Raw genomic sequence first — 24,935 nt, forward strand, 5'->3', positions numbered from 1 at the left:
TTGAAATTTAATTGTCCTAAAAAAATAAAATTAGAGTTAACAAAGAAAAATAAAATTATAAATAAATAAAAATATACAAAATTAGAAATTAACAGTGTAGTCTTGATTAAAGGGAACCTGGACTAAAATAAAATAATTAGATTAAAATATGAAATAGACTAAAATCTAAATAATAAAATAAAATGATTGGAATAAATGAGAAAAAAATAGATGAAATAAGAAAACATAAAATAAAAAAATACTGTGGCATAGAACCTGAAAAATAGAAAACATTAACATAAATTAAATATTTAAATAAACAATGAAATAAAAATTGATTAAAAATAAAATAAACATGAAATACATTAATTAGAAGAAACAAAATGTAGAAAGGGTTAAAATAAAAATCAAACATAACAAACGATAAAAGAATAAATAAATAAAAAGGACCAAAATGAATGATGTTGGAAGATGGCATGACTAAAGCATGGTTTAACCCTTAGAAAATCCAAAACACGTCAATATACTCACAAACAGATGGGTTATTAGCTCATGGGTCCCATTTATAATATATTTAAAGGGGTTTTAACCTCAATATTTGCACAACAACCGTATACATTTCGAACTTCAAGCACGAGGGAAAATAATGAAAATCTTAGCCCTTTTACCTTCGATTACGTGTGATTGAACTGTTGGATCAAGCTTTCGTCGGAGTATGTCGATCCTAGCATCATATACTGCTATATGACCGTTTGGATCGATGAACGGAGCTTTCGGCTACCAAACCGTCGTTGAAAGGTAAAATCCATAGTTCCCATTTTTGCTTTTCTCGATCGCTCTTTGGGTTCTTTAACCACACTCCTTGTTTCTTTTGGGTTTGGGTCACCGGTTGCAGGTGGGTACATCCGGTAGACTTGGGTATACAAATATTTGACCTTCCAAGAACTGAAATTCTCGCTCAACGGCATGAGCAAATTGAATAAGCTTCCCAGGAGGTTTCTTTCTCAAAACGTAGCGTTTAACAGTTCGACTTCTATCTTTAACATCCATCAAATGCATGGGATTCGATTGTCCATGTCCGAACTGAGAGAGATTGAATTTTGAAGGGGAGAGTGGAAACCCAGTAACATGAGTTTGGGCATAGCAAAGCAAGGCGTTAACATCGAGTTTATGAGCTTCCTGTACTGCCTCCACCACTTTGTTTTTTCATCTGTTTCCCCCTCATGTTCACCGAATGGTTGAATGTGGGTTTTGTTTTTTTTTGTGATTTGTAGTAGGTAGGATAATTCGGTGGGTTGGATTAGGTTATGATAGTTGGTGGTGGTGGATAGTGGGTAGGGTAGGTAATAATTAATAATAATAATTAATAATAATATTTTTTAAATTTAGACAAAAATAAGTGTCTATAATATAAAGATACAATACTGAGAAAAAAACACTTTTCAATTGCAATGCTATGCAAACTTATATTAATCAACGAGAACAATATATTTGAATTATTAATGTAATAAGTTAAAATATCAATGAGAAAAAAGAAACTCTAAAAGCAATTCAATGAATTCTGTTTTATTATATATGATTTTAGGCTACACAAACAACAAATGATAGCTTCCCGTGTCAGAAATCTCAGCTTTTCATCTCACAACAGTCTACTTCTACTTGCTTGCTTCCCTTTGCTATCTTTTCATGGAAACGAAGAACAGCCAGCAGCCAGCAGCCAGCAGCCAGCAGCCAGCAGCCAGGAAAAGAACTTATCTTTTCATCCCTGCACCATGTTATTACATGATAAATAGTTTTTCCTTTTAAAACCTGTAACATATAAAAGTCTGCAAAAAGAGAAGAAAACTACCTGTTGCTGGCATCTTCTCTGTTTTTATGATTCCTTTGCATTGAAATCCTTTTAATCCACCATTTCTTACATGGACTCGGGGAAACCTTGGAGCTGTTTTCAGCCATTGATTTCTTCCTGAAACTCAGACAAGTTGAGAAAAACATCTTTAACAAGAAATGATCATCTTCCATACTTGTAGTTCTGGAAGCCTGTCTTCTCCTTCCTTTTCTTCGTCTCTGTTTCCAAACGAAAGCTTTCGTCTTCATAAACAACCTTCTCCGGTGGATTTTGTTGATCAACTAAATCTTTCAACGACAGCTCGTAGTTGGACTCGGGCATATTACGGACCATCTCTATGAGTTCTTTCCGACCTTGTTCGATCATTTGTCTTCGTCTCGTAGGGGAAAGGTTGCTGTAAAAATGGTTGTCGGGAAGAAGAGGAGAATCATCGGTTGCCTTATTAGCTCCCCATAACGGCGAGGGGCTATCGCCGACACATGATTCTTCAACTTGAAACTCAACTTGGCAGTCGTCATCCAAGTTATTAAAATACAAGATTTCACGCTCACCCCAGAAATCAAATTCAATATCTCCTGTTCCGTCACAGTTGTTATGTATCCTGTTCCGGCGATCAAGCATAATTCCGACAAGGACCGAGTGAAGCTAGAGTTGAATGCGAGTTAAATATACGAGTACGAATTCGGCAAAATATTGGTCACATTTGAATAGGTCCCTGTATAGATTCAACATATTTAATCCCTATACCATGAGAATTATAAAAAAAATGACAGAATTAAGGGTGAGCAGCTTAGTGATAGAATTGGGGAACTTAAAACTTTAAAAAGTTTAGATGTTTAAATTAAAATTTTCAAAAATATTAAGGGTTAAATTTATATTTTTTTAAAAAAAGTTGGGGTCTAACTAAAAATTTTAAAATTTTGAGAGGAGGATTTTAAAAATCATGGGGATAAATTAAATATTTTAAAGGATTAAATTATAATTTTTTAAATTTCTATGGACTGTGGTCCCTACTAGTCTTCACTGTATTCCACGACTGGCGTGAGTATCAAATTGAATTGAGTCCAAATATTTCAAGTTATTTAAGTTTGCGAGTCTTATTTTATAACTTAAATTTTATTTAAAAGAATATCGAGTCGAGTTTATAAAATTTGAGTCGAATCAAGTTATTTAAATTTCTGTTTAAATTTAATTATAAATATTTATAATATTATGATATTATTTGATTTTAATTTAAGTTATTATATATATATATATGCGATATACATATTTGAAATACGCTTCTCAAACTTGAAAATCAATATACTAATTACTAAAATTTTCAAATTACTCAATTTATTCAAGTTTGATTTTATATCTCAACTCGAATTTGAAAATTTTTCGATTTGGGTCGAATTTATAAAATTACGAGTGAAGTCAAGTCGAGTTAAAAAGTTTAATTTTTTCGAGTCGAGTCGAATTTTACTTACTCTTGATCTGAATACATTTAAAAAAAAGCATAGGAACAAAAGTGAAAATAGAAAGATTAGATTATGCACAAACACATAATGTAGGGACCAATTTGTAAAGGGTGGGAAAAGTCATTGGTGTCTCCCAGAAGGTGAAGTTGTGGTTCCAAATGTCAGGTTGGCGGTCACATCTTCTAGATGAAATCTATTATTTGACCGATTGTTATTTGGTTTCATTTGCGGTTTCAGTAAGTGCATGTCATTATCCAATATATATTTGCTAAACCAACAAAGCATTCGCTATCCTATTTTATGTTACTGACACTCCACTTATACTAATTATTTCATCTTCTATCTTCTGTATTTTGATTCAATTTCTTCATTTTTCTTTCAAAAATTGGCTTCAAACTCAAATAATGGAATTAAATTTTGATTTATATAGAGTTAATTACGTCATATGTCCTCAAATTATAAATTGATCCTCAAACTTTTATAGTTTTCAATTTCATCCCTAAAATTATGACTATTTTAAATTAGTTCTTAAACTTTTAAACATTTTAGTTTCATTCCTAAACTATGACCCTCTTTCTAAATCGGCCCCCAAACTTTTAAATATTTCTATTTCATCCTCAAATTCATCCAAATATGTAATTACTTTCAATCATAATTTAGCTTAAATTTTTGTTTTCATAAAATAAATAATAATATAACTTGGCCTAACGATTTTATTAACAATTGATGTGATTAGTATATGTGTATAGTTTGGGATAAAATTGGAATGTTCAAAAAGTTTGTGGGCTAATTTAGAATGCATTTCATTGTAACACCCATCTCCGTATACCTTTTTATGCACGAGATACATATGTCACATCACTTTTTAAAACATTTTTTTATTTGTTTCAAATTTTAAAACCACACAATAGTATAACATTCATAGAAGCATATTACTAGAACTATCACTTTAAATACATTACAAAATATTTTCTTAAGTTCAATTACATGACAACTAAGTTTTAAAAATGAATAAGATTGTTCTAATGTTACTGACGAGTCAACTAAGTATTTACTTAGTGATGCATAACCTTGTAAAAGAATTAAAATTTATTTATAAGTATGTCCTGACTATCAAAACCATGATAAATAGTATACTTTATGGGAGTGCTTTACAATCCTTTTTGTCAAATCAATAAATGACACTGTTTATGTCAAAATACACTGTTAAGCATTTAGTCTTTTACCCAAAGGCATTTAGACTTTCATCTAACTTGCATGATTGACACCGTTCTACCAAATGCACAACTAGGAATTTAATCTTTAACTCAGAGGTATTTAGCCTTTCATCTAACTGGCATGATTGGCACCTTTCTATCAAATGCACAACTAGGCAATTAATCTTTTACTCAAAGGAATTTAACCTTTCATATAACTGGCATAATTGACATATTTATGTCAAATGCACAGCTAGGCAATTAATCTTTTACTCAACGGCATTTAACCTTTTATCTAACTGACATAATTGACACCTTTCTGTCAAATGCACATCTAGGCAATTAATCTTTTACTTAAAACAGTTCTTACTCTAAAAAATAATTCCTAATATCAGTTCCACACACATTATAAACATATATAATATAAAGTAAAATATACATTAATTTAAACATTTGATGTGACTTATTGTGAGTCTCCCTCAACCCATATAATTACATTATATGTACTTACCTGATATGTTGTAGTGATATCCAACTACTCAACAACTTTGCCCTTGCCCTTTTTCTTGCTTGACTCGGGGCTTAATTATAATCTTATCTAAGGAGAAGGCCACGTGAAAAACGAGAAAGAAGAAGAAAGATAGCCAAGGTATTAACACTCTCCCTTTTCCCCTTTACTTTACTTTAATACCATAATTCATTCCCTCTTAAATGACCAAAATACCCCTTTCATTCTTTCATTTTAGAAATTAGACTTAACCAAATAATTTCTAATTTATTTTCTTATACTTTATCATTTATTAATTAAATCCTAAAAAATTTAAATATTTTCAATAAAGTCACTGGCCTGACATTTAGGGTAATACAATTCTCCCCTTAATAAAATTCATCCTCGAATTTAATGAAGTACCTAGAACGAAGAGGTGTGGAAACTGCTTCCTAATGTTCTCATCTCTTTCCCAAGTAGCTTCTTTTACCTTATGATTTTGCCAAAGCACTTTAACTAACGAAATTCTTTTGTTACACAATTCCTTGTTTTCCTTAGCCAAGATCCGTACTGGTTGTTCCTCATAAGTTAAATCTGATCGGATCTCTATCTCTTCAAGTGCGATGATATGGGATGGATCTGATCTGTATCTTCTAAGCATCGATACGTGGAAAACATTGTGGATATTGTCCATATCCGGAGGTAACACTAATTGATAAGCTACGGGTCTGACCCTTTTCAAGATCTCATAAGGTCCAATGAATCTCGGACTCAACTTTCCTTTTCACCCAAATCGCAATACCTTCTTCCAAGGTGATACCTTCAGAAATACTTTGTCTCCCACTTGAAAATTGATTTCTTTTCGTTTCAAATCAGCATAAGATTTCTGTCGATCGGAGGCTATCTTCAAATTATCATGGATAATTTTAACTTTCTCATCCACTTCTTTCATCAAATTCAGGCCAATTAGATTTCGATCTTTAAGTTCGAACCAATTTAATGGTGTTCGATATTTTCTCTCATACAAAGCTTCATACGAGGCCATCTTAATACTCGATTGGTAACTGTTGTTATAAGCAAATTCAACCAAAGGCAAATACCTTTCCCATGATCCTTTAAACTCAATCACACATGCCCTTAACATATCCTCCAATATTTGTATATTTCGTTCAGACTGCCCATCTGTCTACGGATGAAAAGCTGTGCTGAAGTTAAATCAAGTACCCAATACCTCATGTAACGACTTCCAGAATCTTAAAGTAAACCTTGGGTCTCGATCTAACACTATTGATATTGGCACTCCATGTAGTCCGACAATCTCTTTTATATACAACTCTGTATACTTATCCATCGAGTAATCTACTCGAACTGGAATAAAATGAGAAGTCTTGGTCAATCTGTCTATAATTACCCATATCGAGTCCTTTTTACATGGTGTCAAAGGTAACCCCGAAACAAAATCCATTGTAACTCGCTCCACTTCCACTCAGCAATGGATATCGGTTGTAGTAATTCGGAAGGCACTTGATGTTCAGCTTTCACTTGCTGACATGTCAAACATTTTACAACAAACACCGATACAACTCTTTTCATACCAGCCACCAATAACGACTCTTCAAATCCTTGTACATCTTATTCTCATCTGGATACATCGTCAAAGGGTTACAATGTGCCTCATTAAGAATATTTTTTTTTCAATTCATCATTATCGGGAATACAAAGTCTTTCACGATAATAAAAACATCCATCGACTCTCATTTAGAAGTTTTTGGTCTTTTCTTTTTCGACTTGTGCTATTCTTACCAAGCATTTATCATCTCGACCTTTCATCTCTTTTACCTGATTCAAAAGCATCGGATTTAACTTTAAGTTAAGTAATCAAGGCACCATCTTCATTTAAAGACATATGCGCATCCAAAGCCCATAAAGCTACAAAAGTCTTTCGATTAAGCGCATCCACTACCATATTAGCATTTCTGGGATGATAATCAATAATCAAATCATAATCTTTTAAAAGCTCAATCCATATTATCTGTCTCAAATTCAACTCTTCTTGAGTCAGCAAGTACTTTAGACTCTTGTGATCCGTGTAAACATGGCAACGCTCTCCGTACAGATAATGGCGCCAAATTTTCAAAGCAAACACTACTGTTGTCAATTCCAATTCATGTGTCAGGTAATTTCTTTCATGATTCTTCAGTTGTCTTGAGGCATAAGACACAATTTTCCCTTATTGCATCAGCACACATCCCAGACTGTTATAGGATGCATCATTGAAAACGACATAATCTTTACCTTACTCAAGTTGCACAAGCATTGGGGCCTCTGTTACTATTCTCTTTAGCAATTCAAAACTTTCTTGGCATTTCTCCGACCAAACAAAAGGCACATCTTTCCACAACAACTTAGTTAGCTGTAAAGCAACATTGAGAAATTCTTCAAGAACCGTCTATAATAACTAGCAAGCCCCAAGAAACTTTTAACCTCTGAACCATTCTTTGGGGTTGCCAATATATTATGGCTCAAATCTTTTTAGGATCTACTCTTATGCCTTATACGGAGACTATATGATCGAGGAAAGAAATCTCAAATAACCAAAATTTGCATTTGGACAATTTTGCATATAGCTTATTCTCTTGAAGTATCTGAAGAACCACTCGAAGATGATCAGTATGGTCCTCTCTTGACTTGGAATAAACCAAAATATCGTCTATGAATATCACCATAAATTGATCCAAGTAAGGTTGGAATACTCGGTTCATCAAGTCCATAAATGATGCATGAGCATTAGTCAGTCCAAATGGCATTACCACGAACTCATAGTGTACGTACCGAATCTGAAAAGCTGTCTTGGAAATATCCTCCTTTTGGATCTTTAATTGGTGGTACCCCGACCTCAGGTCTATCTTAGAAAACTCCGCTGCACCTTTCAGTTGATCAAACATATCATCAATCCTCAGAAGAGGATATTTATTTTTTATCATTAATTTATTCAACTGACGATAATCAATACATATCCGCATAGACCCATTATTATTTTTCACAAATAGTATCGGTGCTTGCAAAGAAGAAACACTGGGTCTGATAAATCCCTTATCAAGTAACTCTTGCAACTGGGCTTTTAATTCTCTTAACTCTGTTAGAGCCATTTGATACGGGGCCATAGAAACAGGTTCGGTACCCGGGTAAACCTTAATTCTAAATTCCACTTCACGATCTAGAGGTAACCCCGATAATTCCTCCGGAAAAACCTCTGAAAATTCCTTAACTGTTGGAATATCATTTAATCTCACCTCTAGAACTCGAGTATCTACCACATTAGCTAGAAAAACTATACACCCATTTAACATCATTTTCTTTGCAATCATGGCTGATGCCACATTGGTTGGTGATTTCACTTTTTCGCCGATCACTACAATTTCTGAGCCTTTCATATCTTTCAGAAATAATTGCTTTTGGTGACAATCAACCCATCCATGATGTGGAGACAACCAGTCCATACTCAAAATGATTTCAAACTCATCGAAAGGAAACTCCATTAAGTTTGGTAGAAACAAAATCCCTTGGATTGGGCATTTTCTACACACCCGCTCTACTATCGCACTGTGACCCATAGGATTTACCGCTATCATTTCACTAAAGATGGGTTCTAAAGGAATTTCTATAGCTCTAAACAACTTTGTACTAATGTAAGAATGTGTATAACCAGGGTCAACTAATACAAATACATGCACATCAAAAAGATAGAATGCACCTCTTATGATCTCCGAGTTATCCCGATCCTCATTGGTCTTAATGTTATAAATTATACTGACTTCCCGAATCTCTTGTCGCTGTATTGATTCAGCTTGTCCCCTGGATCTACCCCTTCTTCTTCTTCTATTAGAGGTTGCCATAGATTTTTTAGATTACACCGAATGGTCCCCATATCTCTTTGGACAATTTCGGGCAAAGTAACCAGTCTCGCCACATTGGAAACAATCTTCATTAAGAAGTTTGCATACTCCCCGATGTGCTCTACCACATGTCTGACATACATTTCTTTATCCAATTTCTCTACCCGAGCTAACAACAACAGAATGAGACTGTTTAGTTTTCATTGAAGCTTCAGCAGAACCCTCTCTATCAATATATCTAAAACTCGAGCCCTTGCCTCTTTTAACATAATGGGGAGTTGAAGGCGTTCCAATCCCTTTCCTCATATACAAACTCTATTTCGCTGCTAATGTCTCCGCTTGAGCTCTTTCGATATCTTTGGCTTGGTTTTTAACTTCTTGTAAGCTAGGCAAACTCAAAACCAACATCATTTCCTTCAACTTTGGCCTCAATCCCTCAATATACCAATCGTGTGGGGCCTTGTCATTAGGAACCACCTTAGAAACAAAAGGGCTCAACTTACTGTACTCAACTTCATACTCATGTACTGCTCGATCACCTTATTTCAAATTAAGAAACTTCATCAGCATCGCTCGTCTCAACTACTCACCAATATACTTATTGTTAAATTCTTCCTAAAAGAACTTCCAGGTCAATTGTTATGGTGGTGCATACATTATAGTATTTGACCACCACACTTGAGCTGATCCCCTTATCAACGATACAGCTCCCCACAACTTCTCTGAATCCAAGCGGTGAAGACTTTCAAGCATTATCATTACATCTTTTAGCCATAAATCAGCCTCTATAGGGCATTCCTCCTCTTCTCCACGAAATTCAAGAGCTTATAAACTCTTCAGCTCCTTTGGGTTCAACATCCTCAGTACTAGAGGAGTAGGGGAAGGCGGAGGAGGTTGAAAATGGGTTAATATAGCGTCGAGAGCTTGCATAAAAGCTATAAACTCTGGTACTGGCATCCCTTGATGCGCAGGCGCACTAGCATTTTCAGATGAATCGCTGGCACCTCTATGCCTGCAACACAAATAAGCACAATCGTGCCTAAATTAGGAAGGAAAAGAGCACCGCTGTGCTGAATCCATAGCACCTCTGTGCTAGAATTAACGATTGAGCACCTCTGTGCTTCAATCGAGAGCTGACACCTCTGTGTAGCCAAAAGTGATTGAGCACCTCTGTGCTTAATCGAGAACTGACACCTCTGTGCAGTTAAAAAAAATGACTGAGCACCTCTGTGCTTCAGCCGGGAGCTGACACCTCTGTGTAGCTAAGATGATTGAGCACCTCTGTGCTTCAATCGAGGACTGACACCTCTGTGCAGCCAACTATGACTGAGCACCTCTGTGCTTCAATCTAAATTCTGGCACCTCTGTGCATCGGAATGATTGAGCACCTCTGTGCTACAATCTAAAATCAAGCACCTCCGTGCTTTTACAAATGACCGAGCACCTCCGTGCTGCGGCCTGAGGCGAAGCACCTCTGTGCTAGGTTTAGCACTTGTGCACAGCTGTGCCACAAGCAGGTAACAAGCACTATCATGCTTTACTCAACAAAATGAGCACCTCCGTGCTTTTAGTAAATGAACACGCACCTCTGTGCTCTGATACCAAGTGTCACGGACTTAGGGATTATGACATCTATTAGAACATACATAGTAATAACATTACAGTTACTAAGGAGTGCCATCAATTACACTCAAATGATACCATATCAGTAACCTTGACAATCTTAGTGGCATGTAATCCATTTTTTCTTATTTCAAATGAACTCAGTTTCGGCCAAGAACCGGCTAAACCTGTAGCTCTGATACTAGTAAATGTAACACCCATCTCTTGCATACCTTTCCGTACACGAGATACATATGTCACATCACTTTTTAAAACATTTTTTCATTTAAAACACGTAAAATTTTGTTTCAAATTTTAAAACCACACAATAGTATAACATTCATAAAAGCATATTACTTGAACTGTCACTTTAAATACATTACAAAATATTTTCTTAAGTTCAATTACATGCCAGGTAAGTTTTAAAAATGAATAAGATTGTCCCAATGTTACTAACGAGTCAACCTTTAATTGATGAAAGTTGTTGCTGATGTACTCCTTACTCAGCAAATCTTTGATTGTTACATACGCGTGAAATCAACATACGTTAAGTATTTACTTTGTGATGCATAACCTTGTAAAAGAATTATAATTTATTCATAAATATGTCCTGACTATCAAAACCATGATAAATTGTCTACTTTATAGGATTCCTTTACAATCCTTTTTGTCAAATCAATAAATGACATTGTTGATATCAAAATACACTGTTAAGCAATTAGTCTTTTACCCAAAGGCATTTAGCCTTTCATCTAACTTGCATGATTGACACCGTTCTGCCAAATGTACATCTAGGCATTTAATCTTTAACTAAAAAACATTTAGTCTTTCATCTAAGTGGCATGATTGACACCTTTTTGTCAAATGAACATCTAGGCAATTAATCTTTTACTCAAAGGCATTTAAATTGTCATCTAACTGGCATAATTGGCACCTTTATGTCAAATGCACAACTAGATAATTAATCTTTTACTCATAGGTATTTAACCTTTCATCTAATTGGCATAATTAACACTTTTTTGTCAAATGCACAGCTAGGCAATTAATCTTTTACTTAAAACAGTTCTTACTCTAAAACTCATTCCTAATATCAGTTCCACACACATTATAAACATATATAATATAAAGTAAAACTTACATTAATTTAAACATTTGAGGTGGACTTATTGTGAGTCTCCCTCAACCCATATAATTACATTATATACACTCACTTGATATGCTGTAGTGATGTCCAACTACTCGATAACTTTGTCCTTGTCCTTTTTCTTGCTTAACTCGGGAGCTTGGTTATAATCTTATCTATGGAGAAGGCACATGAAAAACGGGAAAGAAAAAGAAAGATAGCAAAGGTATTATCACTCTCGTTTTTCCCTTCACTTTACTTTAATACCATAATTCTTTATCCTCTTAAAGGACCAAAATACCCCTTTCATTCTTTCATTCTTAGAAATTAGTCTTAACCAAATAATTTCTAATATATTTTCTTATACTTTATCATTTATTAATTAAATCCTCAAAAATTTAAATCTTTTCAATAAAGTCATTGGCCTTACATTTGGGTTATTATATTCATAGTTTGGGGATGAAATTGAAATGTTCAAAAGTTTGAAGATTATTTTAGAATTATAGTCAAAGTTTAGGGATGAAATTAAAAAATTTAAAAGTTTAGGAACCAATTCAAAACGAGGGTCATGCTTTGAGGACATGCGATGGAATTAACTCATTTATATATAAAAAAAGTGAAAATGACATTTTCAATAATTATAGTTTATCAGCTTATGATAACTAAATCGAAAATTCATTAGCGATTTAACAAGTTTGATGCAGTTTTTCCCTTTAATTATTATTAATTAATATTTATTTTTATTTACTTAATTTATGATATTAATACTCAAACTATTAAAAGTTAGAATAAATATATAATTTTTTATTATGTAAAAATATTACACTTTCAAGATAATTATCAAAATTTAAACACAAACAATACGAAATGATACATTTTTAAATGAAAGATAAAACTCAATGAAACAGGAAAAAAATAATGCATTATAAAAAGTGTACTTTATCACACCACTTGAAGATCATATATTATCTTTATTCTTCATCATCAAAAGACCTCCTAAAGACATAAAATAACATCTTTAAAGGAAGAATCTCAAATATCTAAATTTTAGATGATCTTGACTGATTGATATAACCTCTAACATATCCACTTAGCCTATCAGAATCAAATTGATTGTCGTATGATTGCATCCATTTAACCTACTAAGTCTACAGGTAGCCATTATGGTCCTACAACTGACACACACTAAGTGCTACTATAAATTCTCTCAAGCATGACCAAGAGACAGGATGAGACCTCTTTGAAATCACTTTATCAATATTCTTTGCTCTACTTCCTTATGGAGATATAATATTTCGACATTGATCAATATCAATTTTTGACTGACTGCGACTCACTGTCTAAACATTGAGATGTCTTCAAAAGGACTAATATAAATCCTCTATTATTTACATAGTACACCTCCACATAATCTTCTATTACTAGGAATTAGGTGTCTCATATTGTTGCTTATTGTGAGTACTATAACATTATATGTAATTAATGTGCAAGTATACACAATCAAACAAGTAAAATAATGATGAGTGAGTATCGTCTCCACAGGGATTGGTGAAAGTTTATGAGTTTAACCAAAGCAAAGGACTACTTTATCTAAGTATAGTTAGTGATGGTATGTACTAATGAAAAATGTCAAGGCAAGGTAAAATGTATGTTGGTGGAAATGGAATGATAGTGTGATGTGGCAGTAATTGGAGATGTCACGGTAAAAAACTTGTGTGTAGTGAAATAAAGTGAAAATATAAAGGCAAAACAAAAAGGTAAATAATGGATTTAACTAGAATAACTTGACAATCCTCGCACAACAAGTTACTACGAGAATGAATGATAGGAGTCACTTGGGAAACTTAAGTCTAACTTCTCAAGATGATTTCACTTCTATGTTTTACTTACCCGACAGAGTTTACTAAAGGTACCCTATGCTATCTCTAGTCAAGGGACTCGACAGGTTGAGAATGTTATGACAATACCTATTGGCGTTCGTAGGTGTAGGGTTCCCATCAGTCTAACATAATATGTCATGATAATACCATTCAGTGTTCACACTAATATCTACCCTCTTGACCGAGAACTACTCCTTTTAGTCTATTGAAATCCTAGCCTTATGTTTAAAGGTCGATTACACTTAGTTACTATCTAAAACTCATTGCTTATGTTGATCCTCTTTAGTTTCTCTCGAATACTGAAGATGAGCTACTTAGTTTCTCTCGAACACTAAGTATTTCATAAGGAATAACTACTCTCATAGCTCCTACAACCTTAAGACATTAAGAACCATAAACAAAACAAATAAAATCATAGAAAATAACAATCATCCATTAAAGAAAGAACTTAAGCATCCATCGTGAACTCCTAAATAAATCTAGTTCATGATGGGGTTTGAATAATCCATGAAATAAATCAATAAATTCATTCGTTCCTTGTAACCCAAATCAAATGAGAAATAAAAACAAAGGGGAAGGAGGAAAAAGCCTTCGACGCGAACTACTGGAGCTTTCATCAACCACTACAACCCACCTTAGCTCGCTAACTCCTCTCAGACGCCTAGTTCACCACTCCTTAGAGCTCGTTAATGGAGGAACACCACTAAAAAGTGTAGGGAAGAAAACGGTGGAGAAAATGAAGATTTTTCTGCTAGAGTGCATCTCCTCTCTCTTTTTTCTCTCTCTTGTGAGGTGTCCTTTAATAATAAAAATATCTAAGGGTGTTCTTGGGATTTTGTACTCAAAATGTCCATTATACCCCCAGATTCATCTTTTTTGTATGAGGTCTATCTTTACAGGTGGCAGTGGTCCCCAACAGACGGTTATAACCATCATATACGTGCAATTATATGCAGCTACATACATCTAAAATGACCTATATGACCCTTAAACAAACATTAAATTAAGTGAAAAAACCTTAAAAGTAGCATTTTTCGGAGTTATCACACCCTCAAACTTAAGCTATTACTTGTCCTCAAGCAATGGATAACAATTAACACAAATAAAATGTCATGGTAATTTTCAACAACAAGATAGTCAAGAAAAAAATAGAATTTCAACCTAAAAAAATTGGCTTCAACATGATATACATATAAAGAAATCAAGTATTTTTCCCTAGGTCAAAATTCTGTGGTTGTGTGCGTGCGTGATTGTATCTAATATATACTTAACAAATTTAAGCAATTTCTAATTAAGCTCTTTAGTTTCGTCTCGACATTTACTTATCCATTAAGCACATTTATACTCTATTTTTACTTTTTACTTTACTCTTTTTTACCACTGCTACGAGGAGAGTCAGCCCATCACACCTACTATCCCACACTCTATGTGAAAGGGAGAATACCTTCCATCCCCAAGCTAGTCAAGTAGAGTCATCTCATGTCTGCTTTCATTCACTCATACGCACATAGCTGCCATTTATTAAAGAAAGTTACAGGCACTGCCATGGCAAAGAGGAGTGTCCCTCTACAGCTGTGTCGAAATATTTATTCACAATTTTAGACATAAAGGAGTTCTCATTGATTTATCATTTCAGCATAATTCCAAATTTCAATGCCAAGACTAACTAGAGTTATTTCATAAAAATTTCCTAAATTCCTTAAGTATAGATGACATACAATCGTGTAAGAAAAATTCACAAAGCATCAAACCCTAGAGTCAGTTCTATCATTCTCAACAGTCATTTACATTCAATTTTTAGCTTAAAAGTTCATCATCATTGGGTATCACCAAAACATTTTTGTCTAACTCTCTTACCACTTATTGATGCTATGACAAAATATTATGCTAACACTATCATGCATATATTATACAAAGAACACTACATCCCCCAAACTTGAGAGAAACATTGCCCTCAATTCTTAATAAAACAAATTAAAAAATGAAACTAAATGCATTGTTATGGAATGCAAAATGATGGCAAAGTGAGGTACCTCAATTTTTTATGGTGGTGGCGGTGTTGCGGTGGAAGAGCTTGCAGGTCCACGTCTTGTTCTCTTTCGAATGGGTGCAGGAATATAATCGGAAGAAGTTGAATGATAGTAAGCAATACTAATATGCCCCGTCGATGTCTTAGTGCGATGACTGGTTCGACGGGTGGAAGGAGGTGCAGGTGCAGCAACTGGACTGGGGGTTGGTTCAGATGGTGCCACAAGAGACTCCAGAGTAGGGGACTGGTGGGCAGGATCTGGGACTGGCTCAACAATGGGAGGGTCAGTATCTTCGGGCTCATGAGATGCCTCAGTATCAAATGTAAATAGAATTTCATTTGGGAAACCCGGGAAATTTCGTCTGATGTGGGGAAACATTTCTTGAAACATGGACTTCAACACAACATCTCTGTGTTTTATATAGCCAAAGAATTTTTTTAAATCACCATGTAGAGCATGCAAATGAGTCAGTATCTGCTAGACAGTTTCCTCAAGAGTAAGCATTCTTGCCTTGACATTAGATGGTTAGTCATCTTCAGACGCTTTAATCGTAGTTGCCTTAGATTTAGGGTTAACCAAACCCAATAACATTGGTAGCCAGGCTCTTGTTATGGCCAAGACCCCTTACAAGACCTCATCAAAACTACTTTTAGAAATATTTTTCTTTCGACAGAGTGTGATAATAAGATACAGAAAGACCAAAGTGCTATCTTTCTTACTCAAACATTCATGCACTTGTTCAACAATTATTCTACCCATATCAATGAGACGTGTGACCATAATGGACTGTAAAAACATTAATCGTGGAAGAGTTACTGTTGTATTGTGGGCGGTTGACATACGTTTATGCTTCATGAAATGGTTCCATAGCTTTGCACGTGGTTGAAGGTATTCCTGATTAATGAAGTAACAGCTGGTATGTCGGTCGTTCCAAGTGGTATTCGAAAAACATAAATCCTCAAGGACTCCATCGTATGTTACACTGTCGGCTTATTTCTCAAAGTTTGCATGCTGATCTTCAACACCCTATAAATGAAAATAGCGATTATTGGCAGAGGGTGTGAACTGAATATATTTACCTCAAATGAAAATGGCATGCTTATTTGGTTTGGAAATATTAGCATAAAACTCTTTTGCTAAAGAAACATTAATGGGGCCGGGGTGCCTTGCAAACTTATGCCATTTTAATGGCTCAACAATTTCCATCATGTCTGGCCCAAAACCACTATCTTGTTCCTCAATGAAAATGAACCCCAACTCAAAGAAAAGCTTATGGTTCTTGAAGTTTTAAAATCACTCATTTGCTGCATTATCTACAAACTACTGAGGAATCTTAGTTTCAGCTTCTGTGGATCTCGTTTGTACAATTTTTGTAGTGGTTTGAAGGAAAAAATCACAAAAAGTTGAGAGTTTTTTTTTACTTCAATGGCGTCGGTTATGGAGGAAAATTAGAGAAGAAGAATATGAAAAGGAAAAGTTAAAAGAAATAATGGAAGAGATGAAGTGAGTGAATAGTTGAAAAGAAATGAGTGGACGGGATAAATGGGTAGGTGGAAAAAAAAGAAAAAGTAAATTGTAAAAATTAATGTGATGTGAAAGGACAATGCATAGAGAGAAATAAAGATATAGAAATAAAATTAAAAAGGAAATGAAGTAAAACAAAATATTTTCCCCTTAAATTTTTTGTCTTTTCCTCCTTTGATAACCGTTCCTTCGTATAGCCTCAGTACTAGTGGGTCCCTGCAGTACAAAACAAATTTCCATTATCCATAAATAATAAAAATAAATATAAAGATAAAAGAAAATGAAATTTTTATTTATGCACAATCAACAGAATTCAATGATGTGGCATTGAATTCTTGTTTATAGTTCAGGCACACTCAGACGTCGTGCAGGTATAACATCGACTTGTCACACAACATTGGAACTCCATTGTAAACTTTCAGCCGCTGACCATTGACCTTAAATATCGTCCCATCGTCAACATTTTTTATATCAAAAGCTCCATGGGGATAGATATGATGCACCTCAAAAGGTCCAAACCATCTAGATTTGTGCTTTCCAGGGAAGAGCTTAAGTATGGAATTGTAAAGTAACACTTGTTGGCCAACATGAAAATGGCATGGCATCATCTTTTGGTTGTGCCACTTTTTAGTCTTTTCCTTGAATATCCTGGCATTCACATAAGCTTGTGCCCTAAACTCTTCTATCTCATTGAGTTCCAATAATCTTTGCTCTCCAGCTGATTGAGCATCGAAATTTAACCTCTTAATGGCCCAATGCGCTTTATGTTCTAGCTCGATAGAGATATAGAAGGCCTTCCCATTCACCAACTTGAACGGTGACATGCCCAAAGAAGTCTTAAAAGCTGTTATATATGCCAAGAGTGCTTCATCTAACTTTGGTGACCAATCCTTCCGCCTTAGATTCACCACTTTCTCTAATATATGCTTTATCTCGCGGTTGGATATTTCAGCTTAGCCAGTTGTCTGTGGATGTTATGTCATGGCAATCTTGTAACAGACTCAATATCTTCTTAATGCCTTGGCAATCAACTTGTTATTAAAGTGGGTTCTTTCGTCGCTAATGATGGCTCGAGGTACTCCAAACTGAGTGAAAATGTGTTTATGCAAAAACTTAAGCATGGTTTTTGAATCATTCTTTGATGTTGCAATGACCTCCACCCATTTGGATACATAATCCACGGCCAGCAAAATGTATAGATCACCACAAGAATATGGGAATGGTCCCATGAAATCAATGCCCCAAACGTCAAACAACTCAATTTCCAAATTGCCTTTTAGTGGCATTTCATGTCGCCTGGATATGTTCCCAGTGCGTTGGCATCGATCGTAGGACATGTAAAATGCCTGAGCATCCAAATTGATCGCTTGTAAATGTATATGCTAAGGCAAGCAATTCTGTGTAAGTATACACATTCGAATCAAGTAATATAGGGTAAGTGAGTTATCGTCTCCTCAAGGATTGGTCGATTATTTTTAAACTTCACCACAATCAGAACTAGACGTCACAAGCTAATTCCTGGAATCTTGTCAAACTAGAAAAATATTAGTAATAAATTAAAACAAGGAAATATTATAAAGTATGGTTGTAAAAACGTTTGGTCGAGACAAAATAAATATGCAAAAATATCGAATTAAAATAAAGCAAAGGTAAACGTTGATTCAAATATATTAAAAACAACATCACATATTTAGACTTATCATAGACCACTCATGCTAATCTTTTGTTATGAAAAACAATTATTCTAAGTCTAGAATGAATTATTATGATATGCCTAAGATGCCCAACAGAATTACTGAGTATTCTTAGACGGATGTTATGGCAATACTACTTAGCGTTAACTACAACCCTTGATTTGTCAGACTGTTGTTGTAGCAATACATCTCAGCGTAAACTATAATCGTTGTCTATCCTACTCTAGCTTCTATCCCTTTTAGTCGATTGAAACCCTCTCCTTTTCTCTAAGGTAGACAAGTTAGAACATCACCATCCCAGATCTATTCCATTGTTCACATAGATCTATCTTAATTCTCTCAAATCTAAGAATCAATATATAGACAAACGACAATCTCTTGACACTCTTACAATGTCAAGACGTGTTTCACCAAGACCCCAGGAAATCTCTCGAAGCTCTTACAGTGCCAAGGAAAAATATTTAAACAATGAACAAAACAGTCATGAGTAAAATCATAATTCGTCATTCATAAAGTAGAAAATAATTGTTTAGACAAAACAGAGATTAACACCAAGTAAGACAGTTCATGGTGTTATCAAAAAGTATACCAAAGTATTATCATTTTAATACAACCCTAAACATGTAAAGAAAGGAATAACAAAGGAAGAACGACTCCTAAAACTGGGGGCTCTGTCGTGACAATTCTGATCAATACCGCGCCTGCCCTGGCGGCCAGCCTCTCTCGAGGCCTAACCACCGCTCTACTACAGTCTGGCTATGGAGGACACCAAGGACCGTCGGTTGGTAAATGGTGGGGGAAGCACTGCAGTTTCTCACTCGCGCTTCAGTTAAAGATCTTCTAACTTCCTTTTTTTTGCGGCTATGGCTGAGTATTTATAAGGAAGATCTCCTAGGGTTTCGTGTAAATAGAGATTCCCTAAATACCCATTATTGTCTTGTCCAGGCTAAAAAAGGAAAGACGACTGGTTATTATTAGAATCTTGAGGGCTTGCTTGCACGTGAGGAGAGTCGTACAACTGGCATGCGACATAAGCGATTCGTCGTATCCGCTCGAGACTTTAAAGATAAACCTTGCCTTGGCGAGATAAATTTGCTCCTCACTTTCTTTATCCTCTCCATTCCACTGGCCCTTGCAAATTAGTTTGTCGCGACTGAAATGTTCTTCCTTAGTAAATTTCCTGTACATACACAATCCACACAAACCCTTTCTCCTCGGCAACATCAATCAAACCAAATAAATTTTGCTAAAGCAAAACTTATCCACCACAAACAAATATAACCTAAATGCAACTAATATGCTATGCATACTTTGTTTAGATGAGCAATAAATTAAGTAAAAAGACTAGAAATAGAGTTTTTTATGGAGTTATCACGCCCCAAACTTAAACTATCGCTTGTCCTCAAGCAATGGACAGTGGCTAGAAAAAAATTAAGATTGTCATGGCAAAGCAGTATTAAGAAAATCATGTGGCTTGAAATTTCAGCCCTCAACAAAAGTTTGGCCTCAATATGTTTAACTGTTATATCAGTCAAGTACCTTCCCTAGTCAGGATCCTTTGATATTGTGTGTGCGTGATTGTAATCAGTCTATGCATTAAAGTTATTAGAAAACTTCAAGTAAGTGCTTCTGGTTTGTCAAGGTGACAAATTATTTGTCAGGATTAGTTTTCACTCCTATTTATTTATCAACTCTTTTTTTTCTTTTTTATTAGGAGTCAGCCCATCACATATACCCTCCCACACTCTAGGTGAAAGGGAACATACCTTCCACCCCCAAGCTAGTCAGGTAGGATCATCAAGTGACTATTTTCATTCACTCATATGCCTTGACAACTCTTAATTATTTTATGGAGTTTTCTGGTTATGCCATTACATAGAGGAGTATCCCTTTTATTCTTTGAGTTTTAAATACTAGGGAGTTCGACCTTAACCTTAAAATTTTTCGATGTCTCGACAAGCAAAGGGTTATTTCCTAAAAATTTTACTTATTACCTTAAGCAGAGACAACTTAATCTTGTTTATATTTTTTCAAAGAATTAGGCCTAGGGTTGGTTCTCTTCTTTTGACAGTCTTAAAAATAATTCTGGCCTAGGCAATCAAATTATGTATTCATCATCGGGTATCCCTACTATTCCAAACAATAGGCTTAACATGCTTATATCATGACAACCAAAATTTTTTAACCAGATATCATCAATTGTTTTTTAACAAAGTGTGTTACAATACCTCTCCCAAACTTGAGGGATGTATTGTCCTCAATGCATGAAAAACTAAACTACATGTATCTATATGAAAATGCTAAAAAAACTAAAATACGATCTTAATGTGGTGGTGTGGCTTGACTGGATGCTCACGTTTTGCGTCGTTTGGAGGAGGGGGACTCTCAAATCCTGAATCTAATGTTGCAATCATCGAGGGGGATGGCTGAAAGATATGACTCACCGTTCGCTTGATGCTTTGCTTGGTGCTCAGGGCTCGTGCTGGTGTTTGTTGGTCTTTAGTTGGAGTGGGTTGTGCAAGAACTGGAGTTTAGCTTTGATTTGTTTCAGGAACTTGCGTTGCTTGACGGACGAAGATTGTACTAGTGCTTGCTTGGGTTGAGTCAGGGAAGGAGTAAAGTCTTCATCAGTAAAGAAATCGAGTAGAATCTCTTGAGTGCTTTCAGAAGTGGAGAAGGAGGAGGAGCTGAGGAATTCATCTGTGTCGTTGTGACCTTCCTCTGGTTTGGTCAAAATATGAGTGACAAGTGGGGGAACATCTGTGGGTACCTCTGGGGGAACATTTTGTGTCGAGGCATTGAATATATTACCGCCAGCAGTGTGTTTGAAGATGAAATTGTGGAAGGGCGACAGGTCTTCGTTTGTGATTGGGACCAATTCCTTAAAAAAGGCGTTGAGTTGTGCATCCCATGCCTTGACGTACACAAAGAAGATCTCCATGTGATTCTCCAAACGCTCGATCTTCTCACCAATTTGTCGCATGTATTTGACCATTGCTGCAATTCTGGCCACGACAACATATTTTTCTCCTCTTTTCAGACCTTCATGCGGGGCATTGTCATCGAAGCTCATTAACTCTAGAACTTTTTCTTGGTGATTCCCTCATTAGATTAGATGAAATCCTCAAATGGTTCCTCGGAGACCTTTTTTTTGCACAGAGCAATTATCAAGTTAGGAAATAAGAGATTACCTAGGTTTCTTTTGGCGCATTCATGGATTTTCTCGAAGATAAGTTCTTAAACGTTGATCGCTTGCCCGTAGATTATTGAATGTAATAGCATCAGTATTTTCACTAGCACGGTCGTGTTGTGGGATATTGGTATTAGCTTGCCCTTGATAAAGTGATTCCTTAATTTCACCACCGGTTTAAGGGCTTAGCGATCGACCCATTTCTTCGTTGGCGCGTTTCCCTCAAATTTAGCCCACCCGAAAGAAAAGTCTTCAGTACTCCACTGTAAGTTTCTTGGTCTGCCTCATCCATAAACCTCTTATGTTGATCCTCTACTTTCCCCAACTTGAAATATCTGTTGAGTATTGAAGGGGAAAATCGAAGGAGTTTCCCTCTGACATAAATGGTGTGTTGGGATGGGTCTTCGAGATGGGCGTAAAATTTTCTGACCATCGCTAGATCTACTACATTAGAGTGGCAAGAAAACTTCTTCCAGTTGTGTTTTCAAACCACATCCATCACTTCCGGTCCGAATGGTTCTTCGTTTTTCGATAGAAAAACGAAACATCCTCCAAAGAGACTTGCCATTTTTGGAGGTTCTTGAATCATGCCTCAGCTTTGGCTGTCTGGAAACGCTCAAAACCTGGTGTTGGGGCTGGGTTTTTCTTCGATCTGGCCATGATATTCATTAGTACAATGTGTTTCATGGCGGCGATGGGGGAAATTTTTGAAGGAAAATTTTTTTTGAAGGAGAGAAAATGATGCACGATAATGAAGATGGAGTTGAAGTTGTTTTTCTTGAAAGTTAATGGGTGATTTCTTTGGGGCAATTTGGTAAAAATGAGAGGGGAAAAGATATGGCATTGAATGCTCAGTATTTGATTAGACGTAAAGTGGGGAAAATATATTTTCCCTCTTTACAATTGCCCCCAAAACCTCTTTTTCTCTAGGGTTTCTTTTCTTTTCATGCGTAAGTTCTCACCCCATGCTGCCACGTGTACCTTGCATGCCTACAATAAATAAAAAGAATAAAGTAAAACAAATACTTATTGCATAAAATAACTTAATTTATTTATGTATAAAATTCAAATTTTCGTTGCCTAGGTAACAAATTTTATTCAGGTAAGTAAGGCAAACTCTTGGGCATCATATGCTATTGATGCCAGTTTGTCATGCATGAATGGTACTCCTTTGTATTCCTTTAGTCTCTGCCCATTTACTTTGAAAATGGATCTATTGTCTCAGTTCTTGATTTCTATTGCTCCATTATCATAGACTTAATATACAATGAACGATCCTCACCATCGTGATTTTAGATTGCTGAGAATAATTGAGTCGTGAATGATAGAGCAGTACTTTTTGTTCAGAATAAAATTGCTTAGGCAATATTTTTCTGTCATACCAACATTTCGTTTTTTATTTGTATAGGCATGCATTTTCCTAAGCGTGGGCTCTGAATTCATCCATTTCGTTCAGTTCCAAGAGTCTTCTTTCTTCAGCAAGCTGAGCATCCATGTTTAATTTCTTGATATCCCAGTAATCTTTATGTTCGAGTTCCACTAGAAAATGGAATTCTTTACCGTAGACGAGTTTGAATAGGGATATTCCTTGCGGTGTCTTTAACGTTGTACGATAAGCCCATAATGCTTCATCTAGCTTTGGCGACCAGTCCTGTCGGCTTGGATTGACCACTTTCTCTAGGATTTGTTTGATTTCTTGATTAGAGACTTCGGCTTATCCATTAGTTTGGGGGATGATATGTCATAGCTATTCAATGTCGCACTCCATATCATTTCAGCGTCTTGGCAATTAATTTGTTGTCAAAGTGTGTTCCTTCATCATTGATGATAACTTGTGACGTTCCAAAACGTGTGAATATGTTATTGTGCAATAATTTCAGGACTATCTTGGAATCATTTTTAGGTGGTTCTATTGCTTCTACCCATTTGGACACATTGTCCACTACCAATAGTATGTATAGATCACCAAAAGATATGGGAAAGGGTCCCATGAAATCTATCCCCCATAAATCGAAAATTTCAATCTCTAGAATGTTTTTCTAAGGCATCTCATGTCTTTTTGATATGTTCTCTGTTCGTTGGCATCTATCACATGATTTGTAGAATTCATGTGCATCTTTGAACAAGGTTGGCCAATAGAAACCCGATTGAAGAACCTACGCCATTGTTCTTATCCCAACAAAATGTCCTCCATATGGTGATGAGTGACATTGAAGGACACATCTTCTGATTATTTGGTCTCCACACTGCTTGAATAGAAATGGTTCATCCCAGTAGTAATGTCGCACATCGTGTCGAAACTTTTTTCGGCCAATACCACTAGTAAGAAAGTTGACTATGTCAGCATACCACGGCCGACCATGACAAATAAAATTTTCTCATCAGGGAAATCCTCTTGAATCTCTGTTATGTCATGACAACTAATTTTTTTATCTAGTCTAGACAAATGATTTACTACTTGGTTTTCCATACATTTTCTATCATTGACCTCTAAATCGAACTCTTTTAATAATATTATCCATCTAATTAGCCTAGGCTTTGCATCTTTTTTATTGATCAAGTATTTAATGGTTGAGTGATTTGTATGCACAATTACTTTAGTTCCTATGAGATATGGCCTAAACTTATCAAATGCAAATACTACTGCCAGAAGTTATTTTTCAGTGGTGGTGTAGTTTACTTGTGCATCATTAAGAGTACGACTAGCATATTAGATAACATGAAATAGTTTACTTTTTCGTTGCCTAGCACTACCCCAACTGCGTAATCACTTGCATCGCACATGAACTCGAAAGGTTCATTCTAGTCAGGTGGAACAATGATCGGTGCTACTGTAAGTTTTTTCTTCAAATCTATAAAAGCATTTAAACAATAATCATTAAATACAAACAGTTGATTTTGTTGAAGTAAAAGGCACAATGGTTTTGATATTTGAGAAAAATCTTTTATGAACCACCTGTAGAAGCCTGCATGTCCAAGGAAATTGCGTATGCCTCTCACGTTGGTGGGTAGAGGTAGGTTTGCA

The 24,935-nt window shown here is 35.4% G+C and overlaps 1 protein-coding gene across 1 annotated transcript; it reads right to left on the bottom strand.

Annotated features, from left to right (window-relative positions):
- Positions 1 to 17,382: 17,382 nt before the first annotated feature.
- LOC120122344 lies at positions 17,383 to 17,850 on the bottom strand. The gene has a single exon (XM_039141483.1). It carries the CDS (start codon positions 17,848 to 17,850, stop codon positions 17,383 to 17,385), a length of 468 nt encoding a protein of 155 aa, XP_038997414.1.
- Positions 17,851 to 24,935: the final 7,085 nt, after the last annotated feature.

Source organism: Hibiscus syriacus, unplaced genomic scaffold (assembly GCF_006381635.1).
Source record: "Hibiscus syriacus cultivar Baekdansim isolate YM2019G1 unplaced genomic scaffold, ASM638163v2 tig00110387_pilon, whole genome shotgun sequence".
In the NCBI taxonomy this organism is placed as follows: domain Eukaryota; kingdom Viridiplantae; phylum Streptophyta; class Magnoliopsida; order Malvales; family Malvaceae; genus Hibiscus; species Hibiscus syriacus.